We start from the raw sequence: 25,256 nt of genomic DNA on the forward strand, positions 1-25,256 counted from the left end.
TGTTAATTCCGCACATCGTTCGATTACGTAAAGATTATGATCTGTTCAAAATATAACGTAATAGAGATCACAAATACTTACTGGATTTTTAATGTTGATCTACACATGATGCAGGACGAAAAAAAGCTCTTCTCATCTACGTTCATCGCATATTTTATTGCCGGAGCGGACTCGCGTATATCCACTCGAGCGTACATATGTTGCATGCATTCGGTATTCGATTCACTTTTGGTTAATATACAAACAAAGTTTTCTTATTTTTTTTCTCTCATTCTCTCGCACTTAACAACACAATAAATAATGGGTCACTTTTGCTTCGTAAGGATAATATAAAACTGATCTTTCTCTCTTTCTCTCTCTCTCTCTCTCTCTCTACATTAGTAAATAAATTAAGTAAACGAGCGGTATGACGAAACGCGTAGAAAATAATAAGAATACGGGATCGTGTAGAGAGTACTAGGTCATAATAATACACTACCGGATGTGTTTCATGTATTCCCGTGTGTTATCTGTCAATCATCAATTTTTGTTCGTCGCTCGGTCGGTCCTAGTCGCTACGTCACATATTGCACATATAACTAATGTACAAATATAACGAGATGCCTACGCGCCCGCGTCAGTGACCAGAAGGAGCCGCAATTACTTGCGTATGTGTACGTATTATTTCATGTATAAGTGTACGTTTGTGTAAATGTATTGTGTGTATGTATGGGCGCGCGCGCATTATCCTCATGGCCCTGGGAGAACGTACGCACGATACGACACTACTTGGCTAAAGTATCTATAATACACAGCGCAGCGCTATCCGCCGTATAACGAAATTTTCTTTGGGACGTTCCGTTTGATCGAGGTGTGCCGAAAAGAGGGATTTAGCCGCTTTTTTTTTAACGTCGTAACGTTAAAATTCAGAGCGAGCTTCCAGAAGGAAGTGGCATTATCTATTGCCATTTCCTCGCTCTCTCCTTAAATCCTTTTTTTCTATTCATCGCTGCTTTCCCCATCATCGGTTTAGTATAAAAAAAGTTGTTGCTGCTGTCGCTGCTGCGGGGCAGTGGGACTGGAGTATGACGGTGCAACATCGCACATGACGACAAGGGGCTAGTTGCCGTTTGTCGACCGCTGCGTCGCCGGGATCACTGCGTCCCGCTCAGTCCCGTAAATCTTGCCTGCTTTTCTCGCCATATTTCCGAGCATCTCCATTGAGCATTTATGTGCCGATCTCAACGAGAGCGCCCATTCTTTCAAGCTTATCTCGTCCTATGGTGAATCAATTATTATTATTAGTGATGTTCGAAACTTAATATTCTAACTTTTCAATGATCAGATAATTCGAACGATCATTCAATAGATAGTTCAAACTTCCTAGAGAATAATCTTAAATCTCTCGGATCTTTCGAGGTTCTAGGCTAAGATCTGATTAATGTCTTTATATATTAACACCATTCGAATTATACAAATTATCCGAAATTCAAACGCGAACATTTCTACTTTAAATTGTTTGAATAGTTAGATTATGCAGTTAAAGTCATTTGTTTGAGCTCTAATTGCTGCACTTTATCACAAAGTATTATCTAGGGACAATGAAAGATTCACTTACGGCATTTGTAAGTACGATCTTTGCATCCTTTGTACGCATTACGATGCATTGTTCCCCCTTTACCAGTTGCAGATCCGCTCCCACTTCCTCGACCTAAAGATATTTTACATCGCATAATTACTCTTTTTTTTTTTAAATGTATTGCATGTCAAGTATGAGATATAATACTAATTATATTTTGAAAATCATAATTTGATTTCTTATCCCCTTCAATATTTTTCTCTGGTACATGATGTACTTACTTGATCAAGAAATACGAGCTCAGGCTTAGTTGCTGATTCCGGGTGTAACTCTAACCGATTTGGATATAGTTTTGCGTAGCGCGTCTGCCATGCACTCGCGAATGGACCTCCTAATTTTTTTATATAACCATGTAATATACAATCCGAACCTGCAAGTACAAATGGTTAATGTAAGAATCACAATTCCATTTAGATTCTAGAATATCGATGTGATACGCGATATACCTACCCTTCTCATCTGTATCAAACCGCTGTTTTTGTTTCGCCTTCTTTTTATTTTCCATCTATAGAGGACGAGACAAAGCAAAATCTTTATATTAGTAAAGACTCGATAATCATGAAGTTATTATAGGCAATTAGATAAAATATTTATCTCTTACCTTGTCCGCTTCGTTATTGATTGTCTCGAACACAGTCTCGGCCACTTCAGCCTGCCATCTTTCGGAGATGACTGTAGAAAAGTTTTTGTACAGTTCTTGATCCGCTTCTGTCAGCTTGATTCCTTTTGTGTCTTCCTCATCGAAAGAGCCGATGTCGAAGGCATCCGCGGCGTTGACCTCGCCGCGTGGCGGTATTAACGGCGGAGTGTATTTTAACAGATACACCTGTTGCCAATCGATACCATTAAAAAACGGGTGCGCCTTTATCTCGTTCGCGCCGTTACCACGGCAGCCGAGTCTTTTGCTGACCTCCCGTTGTAGTAAACCTTCTAACAGCGACTGCATCTCCGGCGACAACGTCTCCGGTATTCCAAGGCTGGAGACGTTTTGCTTGATTAAAAAAATTAGATTAAATCTTCATGTGTGTAAGTTCCTCGAGAAATCTCTAGGAAATTGTCTTGAATCTTCTGATCGCTTACTACATTCACATTGGATTGTGATGTCAAAAGCCGTATAACTTTTTTACGCTAAATTATATATCAAAATAAATCAAATATAAAATTTTATATATACATATATATATATATATATATATATTAGGTGTTGGAATTAATTCGTAGCGTTTTTTAATGAAAGAATGTTATTTATTTCACATGAGCATTAAAAAATACATTAATGAAAGTACTTCCCATCACTTGTAAAACGCTACGAATTAATTCCAACACCTAATATATATATATATATATATCTTTCCATTAATAAAGAATAATTAAAATGCAATTTATACCTTACTTTTCCAAAGAAAAAAAACGAAGTTAACTGATTTATAGTTGTCTATTAATTCACCAGAAAAAGTCTGGAATATTTTACAGATCTATTCTATTCAACACAAATAGCAGTAGTACATATTAAAAAATGTAATTTAGCTCGACAAAAAGATTTATATAAATTTTCACTTTTGAAATATCATCATCATCATCATCCAATATATATATAATGCAGTGGACGATCAGAAATGTTAAAAGCAACATACCATATTCAGCGTCATACGGTCTATCTCGTGTTTGTCCTTGGTGTTTAGGTGCCTGAACGGACTACGTCCCATCAAGAGTTTGAATATTACGCAACCGAAGGAAAACCAATCTGCACTCGAATCGTATGGGGTGTTCTTCGCAATCACCTCCGGCGCCATGTATCCATGCGTGCCGCTGTTACAGCATGAATGAATAGTATAGTTATATATTCAGAGCATTGCATTACACGTGGAAAAATTCGATCGAATTTCAGCTATATATACATACACGCTTGAGTGCGGCCTTTTCTTTAAGAAATCGACTGCCAATCCCAGATCCGATATCCTAATGTGACCATGCTCGTCCAGTAATATATTCGCGGGCTTCAGATCACGGTAAACGATGTACCTGCTATGCATGTGTTCCAGGCCGAGGAGCATTTCCGCAGCGTAGAATTTCACTTCCGGCTCGGTAAAGATTCCGCGTTGGTTTAGATGATAATGCAGATCGCCACCGTTCATCAAATCCAATATGAAGCACAGCTTGTCAACGGTGTGAAATGCATACGTCATGCACACTATGAATGGGCAGTCCATCTGCGATGACAATACTTTTTTATGTCACATCTGACTAGCGTCATCGTGATTTAAATTTGAAGGCATTGTTTTTGACAAAAGAGGAAAAAAAAAACAAGTCTCTTACTCCTGTGCTGACTATCGAAAGCATCGTCCTCTCGTTGAGAGCCAGAGTTTCACCTTGCTTCATTTTAATACGTTTTTTATCTAGACATTTCATGGCATACATCTTGCCAGTGTCCGCTTTCCGGCAACCATACACCTCGCCGAAGCCGCCTCTGCCTATTATTCGATGCACGCTGAAGTCGTTCATCGTCAGCTGCAATTTCCGTTATAAAGCGCGTGATAATTTAATCTTGAAAATTCCATTCTTGAAAAAGGGAGAACAAAATGAAATAAATATTGATTTATCTGTACCTGGATATTCAATTCTAAGTTTTTCCATTGGCAGAAACGGGTGTACTTATCGCTAGAAACATATACAATTTTTCTTTTAATCACAAATTATGTCATACAAGTTTATTCGTAAAAAAACTGTCAGAATATCATTTGTACCTTTCCAAAAATTTCTGAAACGGTTCCCCTCGCAAATGATTAAATATTTCCTCAATGTACGGCTACAAAAATAGAAGAAATTTCATTAGTCACGAATAATATCGATTAGGTACATGCAATTGCGTAGATAAAGTCACAAGACAATGACCTACCTCAAATAAGTCAACTGGGACTTCATTTTTCATAAGATATTTGTGCACGTGAGCTACCGCTTCTTGCGAATATTCCTGCAAAAAAGATAGACGCGTCGCCATTCATTAAAAAATAATATATATACATATAAAGGAGAAATGGAAAGAAAAAAGTCTTCTCCAGTTATTATTACGAAACAAAATAGAATTCGCGATGTTGCATCTATATATATATATATATATATATATATATATATATATATATATACTTACATGAGAATGCGACAGTAATTCTTTCATAATGTAATTGTCGTAGATTTCACGGGCAAGTTTTCTCCTTTCTTCCGGACATTCGAGCTTCTCGTATGCCTTGATCTACAATGCACAAATAAATATTCCTTTATGCAATCGGGCCAGCAGTGTGTGATATATATGCGACGCTACTGGAATTTAACTATATATATGTAGTGTATGCGGGCTAAAAAACACGAACCTCTTCGTAAAACCTAAGTTGCGGAATCGGTTCCTCCGCTACAGTCTCGCAGAAGTCTTTGAATAAAAGGTAACCTGGAAGTACATGTGGAGTTTGCTTGACATCGGCGAACTTTCAGTAAATTATCACAGCTCTCGCTACATTTAATGCCGCGTTTCACTACTTTTGCGGAAAAAAAAAATAATAATATAACTGGTGTGACAGAGAAACGAATCATCCGTGTAAATTGGCGCGGTCCCGCCAAAGGGATCAGGTTTTTCCAGGTCATCTCAAGCCGGTGATCAAATGGCACATTTCGTTTTGTGACAGGGAATCGAATGTATATTATTCGATCATATTATTGATGATTAATTTGGAAGATAATAATTTAATTGGTGCTTGAAATTGAATAACGCTTTACGAACAATAGAATACGTAATTAGCAATTCATAAACGAGACTGTCGATTACATTGGAGGATTGGCTTCGGTGAAATTTTTTTGCATGGATGAATATTTACGTTGTCGCGTTATGTTGAAAATCTCCGAAATTCACGACGCGAAACAAGTTGCAAGAATTAATCGACAAACCGCGACTGTGTTTATCTACATAAATAATACACGCACGTATTTCGTATGATTGTGTTGAATGAAGAGAACGAGAGAGAGAGAGAGAGAGAGAGAGAGAGAGAGAGAGAGAGAGAGAAAGAGAGAGAATGAAAGAGAGGGAGAGGTAATGCCGATATCTGAAGTCTATATATAATTGGATTGTACTACAGAACAGAGAGATAAAAATGCAAACGTTGAGAGAAGGTTCTCCTCGCTGCGCAATTAGATTGGATGAGTTGGGCGAATTTATTGGGCAATTTTACGAACTAAATCTAAGCCTCTCCCTTTGTCTTTGATCTCGTCAAAGAACGGAGGGACGAGAGAGTGGTGAACGAAGGGCGGACTATCGAAGCGATAGCTTACTCACCTAACATTTGATTAAATATTTTGTCGAAGTTTACTTCATTATTCTTCTCCAGATATCTGTGCATGACGCTCCGAACACTGAAACAGAAAGGATCGATTTTTCTCATCAGCAATGGTTTATCGTGCGATGACGTCCTTTCCGAGAGACCGATAAAAGCGCAGAAGAGAAAATACAAGCGAATATGTCGCGTAAAGATATTTCCATTTGAAAACCCGAGGGGACCCGGAGATCCCTGAAATTTCCGGAGAGATTCCGAGCCGGGAGTCGGCAAACCCGATCAGTTATTCCATCAAGCGTCGTCGTCGTCGACGTAAATCTATCGAAAATGTACTCGGCGCATTTCGCGGGGAATATATTAACGTGCTCGGTGACTCGAAATCCCGATTCCCGTCACCGTCGCTGCGCCTACATCACGAGATTGATCAATATGGAAAACGGCGGAATTACTGCCGTTATAACTCGTCCTGTCATCGATACAGTTCGATCCGGCACGAGCATGAAGAGCGCGGAGGGTCGCGCTCGAATGACAAAGCTACCTCCACAGATACCGAGAAGATAATGGCCAATTTGACAAAATACAACGCGCACCTATTTCCTCTTCAATTATCCAAATGATCTGCGGTGCACATCATTGTCACGCAAGAGCACGTGGGCGTTTAAAGTACAAGAGAGTTCATTCCGCACACCACAGAGCCAATAAATAATTAAAATCGCGCGTGCTTTCTTATTATCTCGGATACTTTTTTTGAAATGTTATAACTGAAACCGTTATAAATATTACATTAATCAAGGAGATACCATAATGTATGACGTGTAAGATTTATATACTGCAGTAACTTTTCAATGTGAGCGATTGATAATCGGTGCTTTCCAGCAATAGAGACACAGAGATAACACAGTGTAATACAGTGAATTATTATATCCTTGTCTAATGATAAACAAAAATGATATGTATGATTATTATCACACTGTGTTTGTTGGAAAGCATCCAATGAGATGAAGATTCTTGTCCTCCGGGCAGCGTCTTTTAGAAACCGATTCAGCAAAAATCGTACGTTACGAGTTCGACAATCTTTACCAATCGTTCGATTGACGAGGATTCAAAACATTAATTTAATTCTAAAGTTTTAATCCGGCTGTCATAAGCATGAGTGCTTATAAATGATTCTGATGAAAAAAAAGAACGCTTGCAGTATCCCGATTCTGCTTTTAACAAATAGTTCGTTATGTTATCGTCGCGTAGGTTTCTTATCGTGTATAATATCTACAATAATATAATGATTTCAAAACTATCATTAAGAGTTACAGAATCGGAATACAGATTCAATCACAGTATATCGAGTCACAAATTGAGCATCATAAACTGCCCATCATCATGCAGCATTACGGTTAATTGTTTCAATTCGATGGGATGCATCCACGCACTGAGAAAAATTTGTATTTGTAATTACATGTTACTATCATTATGATTATTACTGTTATAATATAATGTAAGTAATAATAATTATGTATAGTTATGTCAAATACATTTAGTTAGCAACTGAAAATGACTATAATTATAATCATTATTATTACAAAAATGATTGCAATTTCATAAATTGTAGTAATTATCATTTTTATGATAATTTCGGTATTACTATAAATAGTTATTGTTAGATGCTAATTTAAAGTAATAATAATCACAGTTGTAATATGTAATTATAATTACAAATATCAAAAATTTTTCTCTCAGTGTAACGCAACTCAGTTACTTAGTAGCAGCTATTTCAGTCAAACTAATTTGAGAATGACCAAATGATTGAAAAAGTAGGTTAGGCTAGAAAGAGCGAACAAACGTACTTGCGATAACAAAAACGTAATCGATGACTCTTGAAGAGATAACATCGAAGGGTGCGTTCATGAAGAAACACATTTTTCGAGATGTGCGTCTTATACGACGATATTTCTTGCGACGGATTATTTTTCATGCACGATCTACATTAGGAAATATAAAGTAAATTGCGATTATTTCAGGTTATTTTATTTTACGAAAAAGTGTAGGAAAATTAAATATTTCATTTTTATTTTTAACAACATTAGGCATTATTAGATTTAACGTTATTATATGTTATTGGATATAATATTTTCTTCTTTTATACAAAATAAATAATATTTTCGGTTATCGAAGGAAATCTTATAATAATTTTTGAATATTTTATACATTTCGTCTTTGTGTGTATGAATTACGCATCAATTATTAATCGGTTTTGAAAAATAGATGTTACATCAAAAAAGGGAACGTAATATCTCATTTTCAAATTAAGAATTAATTTAATATTATTGATTACACTAAGCAAGCATTTTATAAATCCATAAGAAACATTTGTCTAATTTATTTCCTCCTAACAATGTCTGACGATCGAATAACTACCGAAATTACTTTGCCATCAGAAATAATAGAAATGCCTTACGTAGATTCACACACTACAAGAATTGGGAATTTTTACGGTCGGTTTTATTATCAATAATTAATCGCATTTGTACCGTCGTTATTCATTCGATCTTCTGTGGATATCGATTTTTCGCTTCTCCATTCGGCTTTACTTTTCCCTACGCCTTTCTAACTTGGCGAACAGATAATTGAGTTCGCGACGTTCCACCTACCATGAATTTCTTATTTACGCAATAGAGAGAGGAGGCTGGTCACCATAGAGATCCCAAGAGAACTGATTTTCAGAGAACTGAGAGCGCTAAATTATATACAATATATACACTCAAAGTCGTCAAACTAATCAACCAGCGGCATGGATTTTTAATTCCATGATCGCACAATACTAAAAAAAAAAAAAGACAGAGTTTTGAAAGTTGTGAGGAGTTATTATGTAGAGCAGCTACTTATAAAACAAATATTAAAATTTATTCTCGAACGCGCTTCTCGTCACAGCACGTCAACTTTTATTTCGTGCTGACGTAAAAGCGTTTTATCATTTTTATTATCACTTGTTCGATTCTGTAATCTCTATAATCGCGCGATTATTCACCGCTAAATTAATATTGCGATTGATTGTGTTATTACGGAAATAACCGAAGTAGCAACTCGAGAAACTTTGGAACATTTACAGATGAGACGTGTAATCATCCGCTTTAGTTATACCATAATGATCAATTGGAGAACGGATGAAGTTTTAATTTCTCCAATCTTTTGTTCGCGGTAAAAACGAAGTATATTGGCCAACGAACTTCCGTCGAAGGGCGATAGTTTTTTTCTTCGTGAGATGCTGCCATAAATCTGGCGGGATTTAATATCGACGCTGCCAATTTCGCGTCCCAATATACAGTTCATTATTGGAAGTACGACGAATCTGACAAAAGAAGTGTTGTGAGGGAGACGAATGAAGAAGCTTGCACAAGGACAAGACTTCAAAGAATCTTATCAAGAATCTTATCAACTTCAAAAAAAAAACCACCCACGTGTGTTTCTTTTTGAATGTGTTATATTTAAGATCATTTTATTCGATTTTATATGCGAAGGAATAAAGATGTTTCAAGTGTCTTGAGAGAGTGTTGAAGTTTCATTTCCTGTAACTAATTGGAGCTATAAAAAGAAAAGAGGAATGTGAATAAACATGAAACATCTGGGTCCTTGGCATTTTAAAAGTGTCTCCATTATACTGCTCTTATAAAGGTAGAATGGCGTAAACACGACAATTAAGTGACGGAGCTCAGGGATAAAAGGCGCAGTTAGACGTAAAATTTGATTAGAGTTAATTTCTGATAGAAGAGAAACGAAGGGGAGATTAATCCACGGTAGATTCGGAGCACCGAATATCAAGCGGGGATGAATGAGCTTTGCAACCGACCAAAATAAATCCGTGTTTTCAGCGATTTGTTGGAGTGCCACCAGACATCGCGTACATCCAGAAACGGGCAAATTTTTACTCGTTTGATCTGTGCTCGATCGACGCGATGAAATCCAAATCGAGCACAATGTTACAGGATTATGAAAAAAGACACAAGAGCGGCAGTTACGTAAATCTGTCCGAACGCGAAATCTAAACTAATTCAAATTGCTCGAAGCAATTGCAAGAAAAAAATATACATGTAAAAATAGAAACAATAGAAATTTTCTTATTGTTAACTAAGTGGCACTCCTGCCAAAATGTCAAAATGTTTAAAAAAAGTTTAAAATAATTGTTCGAGTTTAGGTTGACTCGTCTTTTATGTCTTTTCGAATTTTAACTCAAATTCACGTCAAGTAAAACACTTAGCATAAAGTTCCGTACAAAACTTAAAACTTGAGAGCTTTGATCTGTTCATTGTATTCATGTATTTTACAGAAATCAACTAAAAGTTTTAGCTTTAAACTATTCAATAGAAAACTAGATAGAATTGAGTACAATCCTCTACGAAATATGGAATCTGAGAAAGTATCTCAAAACAAGTCTTATGTGAAATTCTTCCACTGAAAATCGCAATAACCACGACGTCTTATAAATGTCAAATCAAACTCGACGGATTCATAGAATTCATCTATCGACTTCATCATTTTAGTCGAGCGTTTCTTGGCAATCGCACGATTATAAAGGCAGGGCACATATTATGGAATTGTTTCCAGTGGATTTCAATCGGAATTATTCCATTTTTCCTAGAAAACGTAATAGAAACTTATATTTACAAAATTGGTTGAATTAATCTGAAAAACGTTAGCCTAAAAATATAATAATCAGATTGTTTAATAAAATATGAACGACTCATACTTTTGATTAAAATAATCTGACAAATTTTGTTACATATATTTCGATTACGATAATCAGACATTTGATTGCATGAATTTAAATAGAAATAACAAAACTTTCTCACGCAGTTGAAATCTTAGATTAATTAATAATTAGATTAAATAATAATCAGAAATTCTGTTTAATTCTACCATATTCCTTTAAGTATCATGTTAATCTAACTATGTCCTTCCCTTAATCATAACTAGATATATAGATATAGTCATAAACTAGATACTTGGATATTATTATTACATATATATGCACTAACTATTTATTCTAACTGATATTGTATCTAAATGTTCTATTTGTGTACCAGAAGATTTGATTATAATAATTAGAAATGGTTATTGGATGAGTGCAAAACTTTGTACGTTATTAAAACTCAAGCAGTAATTTTTATCTGTGTAAAGTTGGCTCCCTAACTTCTAAAAAATTTAACTTTCTATAACTCATTCGCTTGCACATTGTTTACACGTGTATTCACATTTCGCATTTTTAGTTGCACACTTCTGGTAAAAAAGTTATTAAAAACAATTTGAAAGGGAGGAGAGGGGGGGGGGAAGGGCTAATTTCACACTAGGCCTCCAATCGAGCAAATTAGATGTAACTAGTCTCAATCCATAGATTTTCGTGTGCACATTTCGAAATAGGTCGATTTTTCGTTTGCACATCTTTAATTAATGCTATTAACAATTAAAGTTTCGTGAACGGTGGACTCGGATAGATAGATTTAAATCGCAGTTACTACACTTAAAATAATATGAATCGATAGGTTTTTATTTGCATATTACGAAACTAATCGATTCTTCGTTTGCATACCTTTAGTTAAAAAGTATATCATATTCCTGTCTACCTGAATCGAATGTTTTTCCTCGAAACACACACTTTAATTATTAATAACTTTTTAATTAAAGATGTGCAATCGAAATCAACTTGTTTCGGAATGTGCAAACAAAAAACCTATAGAATCATGCCATTTTCAGTATAGTAACTGCGATTTACATCTACCTGCATGAATTATCGTTCACTTTAATTTAATTATTTGTTAATGTAGCATTAACTTGTAATTATTATAAACTTTCATTTAGAAAACTATAATATTTTCACCAAAATTTACTTAATTCCAAATAAATCTTATTAATTCAATTATTTTTTTTTTTTTCCACAAGAGACTAATTGAACAATTCCGATTGGAATTGTTCCATTCCGAATAATTCCATAATACATACCGAGATCTCATTATCCTAACCGACACTGTCGACACCCCAATAATGGCGTTACGAAAATTGGAGGATTTTCGTAACTACGGCCGGCATCCCGCTCAATTAGCCGCACGTAATTTGATTTTGAACGGTAGTCATACCGTTACCGGCCAACCGATCGTTAGCTTTTGGCTTGTGTCGAAATCGCTGCGCCAAAACCGCATAAACCGCGCTAGCTGGCATATTTCTGCTCACGCCTCAAAAATCAAACCGAAACCTCTCCAGCACAGTGCGTCACTGTAAACGTTGCTGGAGGCAGAAGAAGTTTATTGAAACGGGATTGCCCGCTCGAGCTGGCTAAGCAAGCTGCCATAAAGCCAAGCTGCAACGCGACCGTTTACTTATTTTTATAAAGTATACATCCAAGACGCACAAATGTTCGTGTGCTCATTCCTTTGGATGAGTGTTTTTACATCAATCAGAAGAATCCATTTTTTTCCGCAGCAACGTGAATAAAATTAATTATCGGCATTGTCAATTATGAGAGAAATATCCGTGTATTCTGTTGACGTTTCCTTCTTTAATTTTATTTATGAGAAAAAACCAAAATGAAATGTACCGTCATAATGACCTTGTCAGTGCTGTTTCAGTAATTATAATTAATACATAAACATTTGTACATTTTCATCGTCCTAACCGGTCTCTCTTCTGCTAAATCCGTAATTGCTGCTTTGCTGCAATAAAAAATCGAATTCGGAGCTTTCTTCGGCTACAAATTTTTTTTGTTATTGCCGATATTTGCGTCGTTCCAGAGACAACGTATTATTTCAGTAATTATAATTAATACTTAAACATTTGTACACTTTTATCTTTTGTTATAACTTTTTCTTGCTCCGTTGCAATAAAAAATCAAATTCAAAGTTTTCTCCTGAATTCGACTGACCATAAATATTATTAATATCGTCAAAATTTATGATCAAAATTGCGAACTCGAGAAAGTACTAACCTGCGAACTGATCGACTCGCGTTATGCAACATAAATTAAGGAAGCAACATTTGACCTTTTTACGCGCTCAGAGACTGAGATCTTTAACGCTCAACTACATCATATTTTAAACAGCGCACGACGCATTTCCAGAACGAGAGGTCCATTTATTATACCGAGAAAGAAATCACTCTTGATGTGGTACGAAGACAGACAGGATGCTCTCCGAAGCCAACAAACGCCAACTCGATTTGACAAAACGTCATTTATCCTCGACTTGCATAACGCGATCTGGTTGCAGTCGGGCGTGAAAGCCCGTCGGTATATATTAATCATTCTCAAAATTGCTTCTTAGGCCAATCGTGAACGTAGTTAAAACTGCGTAAACAAACGAGCTCACAAGAGAAAAAGAGAGAGAGAGAGAGGGAGAGAGGGAGGGGAGGAGGAGAGGGATACTTGTGCTTAGACTCCGGTATTTTCATCAGTGGACCGCTACTATCCGTTTCCGTCGACTCTACTATCGTCGTATTCTGCAAGCAATTTGACGAGACGGGAAAATTACACTTTGTCCGTAAAAGAGGCTCCGGATTAACGAACGAGTGCTCGAGTGAACGTTCTCGAGTATCCTTTTAAAGCCTGGTGGAAAAGCGGATTCACCACCCCGGCGGCTCTTACGGAGTCTTTCTCGAGCTTCAATCTCCCATGCTATTCCCCACCTTTCTCCTCAATTTGATGGCAATCTCCTTTTTTCCAACGTGAATAGGGTAGTTTTGCGGTTGCCATTCAGGCAGCTGCGTTGCCGATAAAAGGCGATAATTAATGCATATAGCGCCGGACGGGGTATCCTATTATTTACGGCGACAGTTATACGCGAATGTAAGCGCGGCATGTGAAAAGATACGCAATTGTGTAGCTGTCAAAAATGGCATTTCATGATAGTGCGAGACTCGTCAATCCTCGCAGAGAGAATACATTCGATTTCTGAATACATTTATTCGCTTATATATAATATTAAACTTGATATTTACTTTTTGTTTCCCGTATTCAAGTATTATACAATAAATAACGAAAAGGCCTTATCAGTCTAAGATCTCTTAATGCTTAAATAATATTTCAATATGAATTTATATACATATTCTAGTTTTCACAACAATTCTTGTGTGTTGAAATTATCTTTAAACATAATTTTAAATTAAACACAATTTTAAATTAAAGTAATAATGTCATAAATTAAATTGCCAAACAATTTAGTAATATTGATGTTAATAAGCATCTTTGATGCTGATAATCAAATATTATAATTTGCTTTAATGAGTTCGAAGTTTCCTTCAGTTTTATGCTACATAAATAAAATGCTGACTATGTCACAGACTTTCGTACTAAAAATGTTTTTATTTACAAAGTTACATATTTCAGCGTATCTAAAAGTTATGAGACAGGAAACGAGAAGTATACATGAAATTCGAAAATACCACTGTAAGAGTTGAAAAAACTTCTTCGAGCATCCAAGAGGAGTTATCCATTACATTAAAACACGTATGTCGCTCAGACATAATTACTTGATTTATAGCGAGAGTCGCCACGAAAGTTTACAATAAGGCTCAGGACTCTCGCGAGATGGTCTCGTTTATTTACTTCTAAAAGCCGTTTTTACAATCGAGACGTTTTTATTACGACACGAGACTAGAGGAGACGCGTTTGCCCGGCTCGTTGATTGCTACCTTTAATTACATCCGGGACCGCAGCTTCTCCGATATATGTCCTTCCGAGAGAGGGCTGCAGCTTCTTTTTCCTCATGTCTGCCCGGAATTATTCCCTTCCGCGCGTGAAAACCGGATAGCAGTTATCCGTTCTGAATACCAAGAGAAGAGCGAGTGGCCCAGTATTTTATCGATTCCACCTGAGCCAATCAACGATTAACCGATCCCGTTCGACGACACTGATGGATAACGCCAATATCGTCGCGCTTGAATCCTTTCAACAAGAGAACCACACTCCAACGGATAAAACTTTATTTACGGAATATATATATATATATATATATATATATATATATATATATAAAATTGAACTGGAACATATGTGGTAGGAAAAAGGAATTTGTTGTGGGAGCCAATGGAGGATTAATGTGGCGATAGATTGATAAATCCCTCTGAACTAATACGCTTATGGTTCGCCTCGTCGTAATAATCCGGGGATTTATAGAAAGCCGTTTTGCGAATTTAGAAGAATTTAAAGAGAGAAAGAGAGAAACGTCAGTACATCGACGATACGAACAGAAGAAGAGACAACAAACAAAAATGGAAGAGAAAGAGAGAGAGAGACAGAGAGAGAGAGAGAAAACAGAAAGCAAACTTTGCCGAGTCAACACTAACGATAATTTAACTATTTGCGTACCGAAACAATAAGACTACTTCGTTTCGCATTCGTACCTTCTTACAACATTCTCATATTGTCATTTTGATTATTTTAAGAATTAATTACTACAGCAAAACGCTCGATCGCTTGTGAAAATCGCGACGTTTCTCATCACAAATAAGGGAGAAGGAGAGAAAAAAAAGGACAGAGAAAAAAGAAATACGGAGAAAACAAAGTTTACATTTGCACAGTAATACGTAATCTCGGTATCTTCGAGCTGCGTATATTTTTTTTTCTGTAAACATACATCAGGAAATTTATCACGATTGCTCCACCTAGCGTACGCAGAATCGCGCTGTAGGATATCGAATACCGAGCTGTATTGACGCGATCGCCTATATGTATTTCACGCGGGAGCAAAGACGGCAGTTAATCAAAGTCGAAAATTGAGTTGTTCCGAGCTTCTACTATATTAGACCGGTATAACGGTGATACGTGCCGTATCATACGATACCGCATTATACTTTATAGTTCAAGGATGTACGGTACGCACGAACGCGAAGTGTCCCTCGGTGTTCCCGAGATGTATCAGTCTCTGTGAAATGTCGAACGTAAAAGCGTTGAGAGAATGAGCTCGTAAGAAAGTTAAAGGCTATGGAAAGGCTGTGACCGGCCATCCTCTTGCAAACTTGACAGATAATATATCCATAGAAAAAATTTTTCAAGAAAAAATTTTTTTTCTTTTTGCACGAAACTCTCCGTTAAACCTTTAAGCAGGTAAATGGAATACGTAGCTACAGAGCGCCACGTTTCCTTTGATTTCTTTAAAATCTTGTTCTGGAAAAGGAAAAGATATAGTTCTAGAGAGAAGATGTAGTTTTTTATTAAATCTTGTTCTAGAAAGGACAATAAAAGGTATTGCTGAGATAGCGAGAAATTTTAAGGGACGTCTACAATAAGCCGTAAACTGTGAGAAATTGATCAATCATAGTCGATTATTTTCCTCACATTTGACTGTGATTGGTCGATTTCTTACGGCTTACTACCTCCACTGTATATACAGACAACCCTTTAAAGTTCATCACTATTCTTCTATCTATTTCCTTCATCTCATAAGGATATAACTAATGTAAATTTAACTATAATAGCTAGTAGAAAATATAACCATAAAACTAAAAATTTTACTGAGATGTCTTGAGGATGGAAAAGACATTTTTGCTAAAATATCTTACAATTTTAACTAGATATATACATCTAAAAATAATTCTGTGGAACCATCAAAATAATTATGTAAACAAAAAAATCGGTTGCTGGAATATCAAAACTTTTTGCAATATTTTGCAATATATTGCTCATCATAAGATTGCTACGTAATTATGTAGATAGACAGTCCAATAAAATTATTTTCTGCATCTATAAGCTACAGTTTTAGATACTTCAGTAAAATCATTATTTCCGTGCTTATTTATCTTTTTGTTAACTTGCATTTCATTAAATCTGCTTGTTTAAACACTGTTTCGAAGTCATAATTTTATGCATTCAAACAGACGCGTGCACGGTGAAATATCGGCGTAAACTGCATATTTTTCTGCTTTTACGCGATTTATGAACGCGATTCATAATTTACTGAGTTTCCTCTCGATTTTTCCCGGGCTCGGGAATTTTCTCCCCTTTAGGAATCTTATTTTACGCGATGCGCGAGTACACGATCCCTCTGCAGGTGGTTCGCAAGAGCACCTTCGCGAAATGCACTCGAAGGGCATGGTTATCCCGGTGTCTCCAGATGCGCGTTCACGCATTTTTAACTTAAGCGCCTCATGAAGCAGCGAGGGTTATACAGCTATACGCGATACCGCTTGCGCATTAATGCTGTCATGAATAATCTCAACGTCGCCGCGGGATTTTTTTTTTCCTCTTTTAATTAGCCAGCGCTGAACGAGAGGGAGAGGCTCTGCGACGTCGTCGATGACAGCGTTAACGTTGACTTATACCGGATTTACAGTCGACGTACGGTCGACTGGGTCGGTGTGACAAGTCGAGTATACTCGACCAGTGTCAACGCTTTTAGTTGGAGTTAATTTTAGTCTAATATTAGTCGACTAAGCTTCTCTCAGCGATTACTACGCTACGTAAGCTAAGCATATGACCTGGTTATAGTTTATTTGAGAAAAAAAGACCGTCGGCACACACACCGGGTGTCCCCATTCGGTCGCTCAAACTCACCGTCGGACGAGCCTACCGCCGCGTGCCGCACATATCATCATATCTATCCCGATAATGTTAATAACGTTGACGTGTTGCGGATCGAAATTTTATCATGTCGATGATCGTCGAAACAACCGCGTGATTTACGCACGTCCGCAGACGAACGTCAACGCCCCCGTTCGAGTCTCCAGTCTTTCTCAATGGCGCGATAAACTTCATGACGAATAATAGAAATCTGCTGTTCACTAAGTTACAAAGGCGGTGCAAAAATAATGAGCTAAAAACAACTCGCGCACTCTGACATTTTTTAGAATATACCTATTGGAACCTATTGGAGATGTATCGGGGATCCGATCCAGCCGTAATAATCGAAGGCTGATCAGAGAATCGGAGGCGTATATATTCCCCACGCGCGTGATTCCTCGCGGAGTATTCGAGAGGAATCCCGGTCGCTTCTGGATCGTATTTATGAGTAGGTACATTCGCGACACGATCCATAAAGCGCGACGTTACGACTTAGTTATTACGACGTGACGGTTTACGCGGAGCTCTGGATGCAAACGCGAGGGAGGTTCTATGGAAACGGTAATGGACCTCACTGGTTAATCCAAATTTAATGGTCATGGGATAGAATGACCAAGATGATTAATCGAGCCAAAACGTAGAAAACGGGATCGATATTGCGTATCCCTCAACTAAGCTCTGACCTCTATTATAGCGTTTTAAAGAGAGACGATAGTAAGTGATGTGATAAACCGCGCAATTCTTAATTATCTTGGAGCTGCGAGTTTAATCTAATAAAAAAGTATGGGTTTTATTGTCAATTTTTCTTTGAAACTTAAGCCGCACACAATATTACGTGACGTAAACTCGTTAGCACTGAGAGAATTTCCCATTATCCTGTCGTACAAAAGTTATCTCACTTATACCAGCAATCAAAGTCGACCCGACTTTCGCGTAAACGCAAAAATAAATCCGACTCAAACGACCCATACAATCTTTTGATCGTGGCGCAACACATAAATTGCAAGAGCATCGCAGTACGTTTGAAGATGTATTCGAAAATACACTCTAAAAAATATAAATGTAGATTTAATGCGATATCTATATTATAATTATTACTGTGTTGGTGTTAGTATTAATACCATCAAGGTATGGATTTAAAATTCCTAGTATATGTATCAACACATCAAAGGGTGAATTTAAAACATATATCAAGATATAAATTTAAAACTAATGTTTACATCAACATCATCAAAGAATTAAAATCATCATTGTTTAAAAAAATAATATTAAGGTATGTTGATTCTCATCCGAGTTGATTCTTACCACGCAGGTATCATTTTATCCTTTTGTTCGAATATTAAACATGAATAAAATAGTACCTAGGGAACATTCAGAAGAATGTACACTTCCATGATGTGGATTTAACACCAAGGGTTTTAAATCCACACCTTCGATGGCGTTAATGCAAACATCAGGGGTTTTAACCACACCTTGGGCGCGTCCATTCTCTCCTTCTTGTTTAAAACCTCCGGTGTTAAATCTACACCATTGACCGATATTTATACTCGGTTATTACATTTAAGAACCTTCCTTGATCATCTTAAGTACAATCTAAAGACGTCACGAACTAATCAGAGGGCCGTATTAGCATTTTAAAACATTATTTAAGACAGTCTTGAGATAAAAACAAACTATGAACCATCCCATGCACTAAAAAATCTATTTAATTGAATCAATTAATTTCTTGTTTGGCTATGGGCAAATAAATCCTTGGTTGATGCAATAAAATAATTCAGTTAAAGCACAGAACATTCGGTTATATATTGTAGTATTTTACTTGTTTCAGATAAATATTGACATCTGATAAACTTGTTAAAATGTTACAATAACCAAATGTTTTGCTTCAACTAAATTATTTTATTGTATCAAGCAAGGATTTTGTTTATCCATACTCAAACAAGAAATAAATTGATTCACTGCAAATAAGAGTTCAAAATACCTACAACAGTCGAAGCTGGATCTTAGATAATTTCTTAAATAATTTCTATGTGAATTTATATATTAAATATATTATAGTAAATTGATTAAATTTAATTAAATGAGTCTCTCAGTGTGTTGGTGTTAATATTAACACGGTGAGCATTACATACACATCATATAAATCTACGTCTATATTTTTTAGTGTGTTACACGCGATTAATTACATAGAATCATTGTTACCGCCGTTCCATGCGTCGACGGCTTTGAAGGAATTGCTCATGAATCGACCACGCTTCGCGAACTTTGCTGCTGGCTGAATACAGTTTAGCGAACTTTCGCGAGAGAGATACCGCGTCAAACAATCGATACCCGGAGCTACTCTTCGCCGACGGCAAACCTCCGTTTGTGTAAAGGCGAGAGATACGTCGTTCAAAACGACACGACGGGAGAATCGAAATATTTCAAGATGGATTTTAAGACTCCCTTAACAGACACAGCTATGTAATCCGATATTCAACGTGGTCCATTCATTCACGCACCAAGTTCGGTGTGCCAAGTTCTCTGATTATGTGAGAGAATGACTGACAAAACTATCGCGTCACGGAAGATAATTTCGGAAGATAAACAGAGCGATTTCCTCGCTAATCGGAATCGATCATTTCTTTTTTTTATAAGGTCGTAACGAAGGTCGAAAATAATAAAAATGAATTATATACAATTTGCCGTTGATGTAAAGAGTATGGATGCACGGGATAGGATGTATTAATAGGATGTGTCCGGTGTGTATTTGCGCAAGGACACTTCGTGACACGCGACCTACTGATTCTATTAGCTCTTCGCGAGCGTGAAGCACAGCTGAGCCATAAAATTAATTACGTAAATGAATAGATCCTAAGCACTACGAAGGAGTTTGGCCGTCAAACGTATCGCCGATGCGCTCGATTTTACGTCAATCCAGAGATAAATCAAACGGATGCGAAGGACTGAAAACAATTTTTCAAAAGCGAATTAGTAACAATTTGAATTGTATGTTAAGAAGTGTCCTTAAAAATATACATTTCGGACTTTATTAGGCTATAAACTTAAGGTTTTAATCAAGAGCAAGAGAAATGAATGTGTATGATCGGAACGTTCCGATGGTTTATTATTTATGAAAAGCCAGTTTATTGAGTATATTTCCAGATCTATTGTCTATACAAAAAGAACGATTTTGCTGAAGTATCTAGCAATTAGCTAGATACAAATAGACCAGTATTTATCTAGATATAGATCTAAACAGAATTTTATCATCAAGATAATTACTTAAGGACGCTCAAATTGATTGCTCCAGAATGTCAACATTTTTTTTGTAGCATTGTCGTCATGCTTGAACCTCTTACATAATTATTTTAACGATCCAACATAATTATTTTAATGATTCAATATAATTATTTTGATGTCCATCAAAATTATTTTTCAGATCTAACTAAATTTTTTAATACTTCAGTAAAATTGTTCGTGTAGGGGTTCTCGAGCGTCTTTCAATTTTGCGATTTGTAAAATTTTTATCAGTCTCTACAATTTTAATTTTGACATATACATTTTCCGGTTATAAAAGAGAAATAAAATAGGGAGAAAACACGTGCTTCCGAACGACGATTACTTGTAAAAGTTTCTGACTTTTGCTGACAGCACCCTTCGTGACCCTCGAACACGTAATGTTTTCCCTTATTCGTCGCTTTCGACCGCGTGAAATGTTCGCTTGGTGTGGCACGTGTAAAGTTGGCACCTCATCTTTTTGCACCACAAGTTTCAATGCAACTTCTATTTGTACCCTTAATAGTTCTATATAGTTCCTGATAGATTTTAGAAATAGTTCGGTTGATTTAAAAAAATAACATTTGACAATTTGAAGTGCTAGCTCCATTTTTTTCTCCGATCGTTTTCTGTACTCAGAGTGTATAAAAATTGGTAATTAGTGACGGGAACTGCCGTCAAAAATAGCAATATTTACCGTTTTTTTTTGTACTTTCGAGAAGAAAATATCGTGCTAGATTTGCGAAATTAGCACGCCATATTTTCGTTTTTGGTTTTTTAGTATAAAAAATTATTCTTTTTTTATTTTTATTAAGAAACTATAGAACTATGAAGAGAGAGAGAGAGAGAGAGAGAGAGAGAGAGAGAGAGAGAGAGAGAGCTACTGAAACTGTCATTATTTTTTTTATATTAATAGAATGTCGTGCTAACTTCACATATCATGTTTAAAAAGAATCTGAGGTTAACACGACATTCTATTAATATAAAAAAATTACAGTACACACATTTTTCATAATTTTACACTTCCTTATAAAAATAAAAAAAGTTTCACAAATTTTATACTAAAAATTGTTCACATGTTTTACACTAAAAACCAAAATTGAAGATATATCTAATAATTGAAGGTGTGCTAATTATGATTTTTTTAGTAGAAAAAAATGGCATATTTTTATAAGAAAACTGCAACTATGAAAAGTGCTACTGTCACTTTTTTTTACATTATTAGAGTGTCATGCTAACTTCACAGATCTTTGGCATGTCGCCAGCAAAAACGAAGTTCGCTCTACCGAATCGACTTATTTTCATGAGGCCGAGAGCTACGGTTAACATCCGTGGTTTGCCGACCGAAAATAACGCGAATAGTGTAAACATTGGCAAGTTATAATCGATGCAAAGTACCGATCGGCGAGAAGGTTTTCGAGAGAAACAGAGATAGCGAAGGACGGAAGAGAGGGAATGAAATTTATTCTATCCTAGGTATTAAATCTTTCAAAGGTAAATCAAAAGTTTAACGAGTATATCGTACGTGGGTTACATATTTGTGCACATAAATTGATACGGGATGTCAATATCATCGCGTGAGGAATCAGAAAGTAGATTACCGGTTACTCTACCTTCTCGAAGGAACTTTAAACGTCAAAATGTCACGGGGTGGATGATTTAATCATTTCTAAAATGCAGGAGGGATCGATCATCCCATGTGAACTTGTCTTTGCTAAGATCGCGTGAATCCATATGATCTTTCGGATGGATCGCGAAACTCGCGAATTATTAATGCTCGTTTCTGTCAATACAGATTAAGTGAGATTCGAGTTCAACTTCATCTTTTTCTAATTCTTATGCCCATTTCTACCAATGCAGTTCAATTTTAATCTCGATTGTAATGCCTTCTACCAATATAGATTAACTTCAACCTCGATCCAACTTACTTTTAATCTTTTTCTAATTCTTCAAACTAGAAAAAGAGAGAAAGATTAAAATGAAACTACATTACGTAGAAATGAGCAGAAATGAATTCTAGACATTGGAGATCGAAAATTCGACGCCGGCTGAGAGCCAGCTGTAAACGAGGCACACGCGTAGTGTCGAGCCCTCGGCGACTGGTCAACAGTGGTTTTGTTTGTAAACATTATTTATTCTTGGCGGTCCCGCGGAGTTTTTACGCGGGCTCCCGGTGAAGGGAGACGACGACGTCGTGTCGGCGACAGTGGAGGAAGAGCAGGGAAGAAAAAGAGGCGGAAGAAGAAGGGAGGGGCAGGAAACGGGGAGAGGTCCTCCGGCGGATGTGCGGACGGACGGATGGACGGATGGACGGACCACCGCCGAGCCGTCCGCCTCCTCCTCCTCCTCCTCCTCCTTCTCTTTCTCCTCCTTCGTATCGAACCGCACGCAACGCCACACGGAAATCACGTAGCGATGAGGAGTGCGTACCTAGGATCCGGCAGAACGATTTTCTTGCTGGCACGGGCGGCCGGCGTGCACTTGCTCTTCTCCATAGCCATCAGGTAGCTGACATCGGCCAGCACCGCCTCGAGGTCCGCCATTTTCCTTGGTGCTCCCTTTCGGTGGATTGTCGCACGATGATCACCCCCTTGATCGTTGCCGAATGGGGGTTCTTGCCTGCGTCCTCTTCTTCCTCCTCTTCCTCCTCCTCCTCCTCCCCTCCCCCTCGCTCCTTCTGGCCGTCGTCCGGCACCACCGGACACGCAGCCGAGAGCCAACCGCTACGCTCTGCCACAGGCGGTGCCTCCGCCGTCCGTTTCTCACTGCCGCATATTTTTAGCGTAACGCCGACGACGATGACGACGATGGTGACGACGAGAGCGACGACGACGGCGTCGGCGGGGATGGCATCCCGCGATCGAATCAACGATAACGCCTCTTTCAGGTCACTCTCGCGCGGTTCTCTTTAATTGACAGATCCGAGACGGATGGACGGACGTCAGGGATCGACGAACGACGGATCGTAACACGGCTGAACGCGCAGCACCGACTGAGGTTAGTGTCGTGGCAAGGACAACACGATGCTCTCCTCGCGGAGGACAATGCTCTCTTTCTCTCTCACTCCCTTTCCCCCTCCTCACTCTCTCTCTTTCTCTTCCCGTCGCGCTCTCCACCCTCTCGTCAACGTCAAGATTCCACTCCGTCCTTGTCTTCTTTTCTCTTGGTGGATGCGCCGCGTTATATTCTTCCGCCTCCTCCTCCTTCTCCTCTCGTTTCACAGTGTCGCCTCTCGCACGTACTGGATTACGCGCTGCGACGAAGCTGACTTGCTGTCAATCGCGCTAGGCAACATTTTACACGGGCAGTCGCGATACCGTTCTCTTCGTCGCGACTGACGTCCAAGTGGCTCCAAGTTGTCGAAGTTATATCCCGCCCATTCAATCTTCTCGTTGAGGAGACGCACGAAAATTTCACTTTAAAAATGGATACAATGAATGCACTGACAAGACGACGACAGTACTAACATCAAACACAACTTCACAACTGCTCGCGACGAATCGCACTACGTAAATGTACTGTTTGCTCGCGTCCTAATTGCCTCAGCGCTCTCTTGTGGAGTAGACGCGAATTATTGTCGATAAAATAATTCCCTGTAATCCTACTTACTATTGGAGCAGTCAAGAGGTTCGTGTCTTTGCTAAATTCGTGATTGCTGATAAAACAGTTTTTCTGTAATTTTTTATTTTTTATAATTGCTCAATTAATGCCAACTGTATATGGTATAATGAAAGAAATAAGAAATAAGAATTATTCAACATATTTCAATCTATCAAAAATTAAATACACTGTTTCTGGAAGATTGAAATCCTATTATTTATTGTAGGGAGAACGTTTGTATGAATTCTAATGTACACACATACACACTCACACACACACACATACACTCTTTTAAAATTATATTTTTATCATTATATATATTATAGATGTTTTGAGATCATGTTTTTTAAATTTTTATCATACAATTAAGGATAATTTGTATATTTGACGTATTTTTGAAATGTTTTTTGATGATAGAATTAAAGCTATTTCTTGTTAAATACATTGCAACTGTAATATTATTATAAATTTTTCTTAACATATAAGTTGACGTCTATGATGTATTTGTGAATTCGGTTGGACATAGTTTATTAAAGCCATATATGTCTCATACAACAAATATTCTACGTCCTAAGGACGTTTCCAGGATGTTTTTTTAATAAAATGGCTTTATGAGATTGTACTGATTTAATTCGAGTGTAAAAAATACACACGTATTTCAAATTATAAAATGTAATGTTTTATCTAACAGCACAATAAAATGTATTGAGAATTTTACGCTTTAACTCGTTTCTATATTTGTATTAACTTTTCATTTACAATTTGAATTTGTTTTGTCCAGCTCAAGTTATTTTGCTGTTTTAGGTTTTGAAAAATGTGAAAAAATTCAAGATTATTTTTCTATTACATAATATTAAATAATTTTTTAACTCAAATGTAATAAAATTGAAATTTGAAAAATAAGGAAAAAATTTCAGAAAGAAAATTC

General features: G+C 37.1%; 1 protein-coding gene across 3 annotated transcripts; it reads right to left on the reverse strand.

Moving 5' to 3' along the window:
* Nucleotides 1-137: 137 nt before the first annotated feature.
* On the reverse strand, nt 138-24,272 carry Gprk1 (G protein-coupled receptor kinase 1). Of its 3 annotated transcripts, XM_011068224.2 has the most exons (15): nt 23,159-24,272; nt 5,940-6,016; nt 4,987-5,060; nt 4,767-4,868; nt 4,515-4,589; nt 4,363-4,424; nt 4,225-4,276; nt 3,935-4,126; nt 3,521-3,828; nt 3,253-3,427; nt 2,220-2,609; nt 2,069-2,123; nt 1,840-1,988; nt 1,598-1,690; nt 138-1,257 (listed from the first exon to the last, which is right to left on the reverse strand). In XM_011068224.2, exons 1-15 carry the CDS (start codon nt 23,269-23,271, stop codon nt 1,099-1,101), a joined length of 2,076 nt encoding a protein of 691 aa, XP_011066526.1. In that variant the 5' UTR covers nt 23,272-24,272; the 3' UTR covers nt 138-1,098. The 3 variants fall into 3 exon arrangements, with proteins under 3 accessions (XP_011066526.1, XP_087265916.1, XP_087265917.1); XM_087409790.1 differs by lacking the exon at nt 5,940-6,016 and having other exon boundaries at nt 23,159-24,271; XM_087409791.1 differs by lacking the exons at nt 4,987-5,060; nt 23,159-24,272 and having other exon boundaries at nt 5,940-5,997.
* Nucleotides 24,273-25,256: the final 984 nt, after the last annotated feature.

Source organism: Acromyrmex echinatior, chromosome 9, assembly GCF_024713525.1.
Source record: "Acromyrmex echinatior isolate Ae372 chromosome 9, ASM2471352v2, whole genome shotgun sequence".
Classification (NCBI taxonomy): Eukaryota; Metazoa; Arthropoda; class Insecta; order Hymenoptera; family Formicidae; genus Acromyrmex; species Acromyrmex echinatior.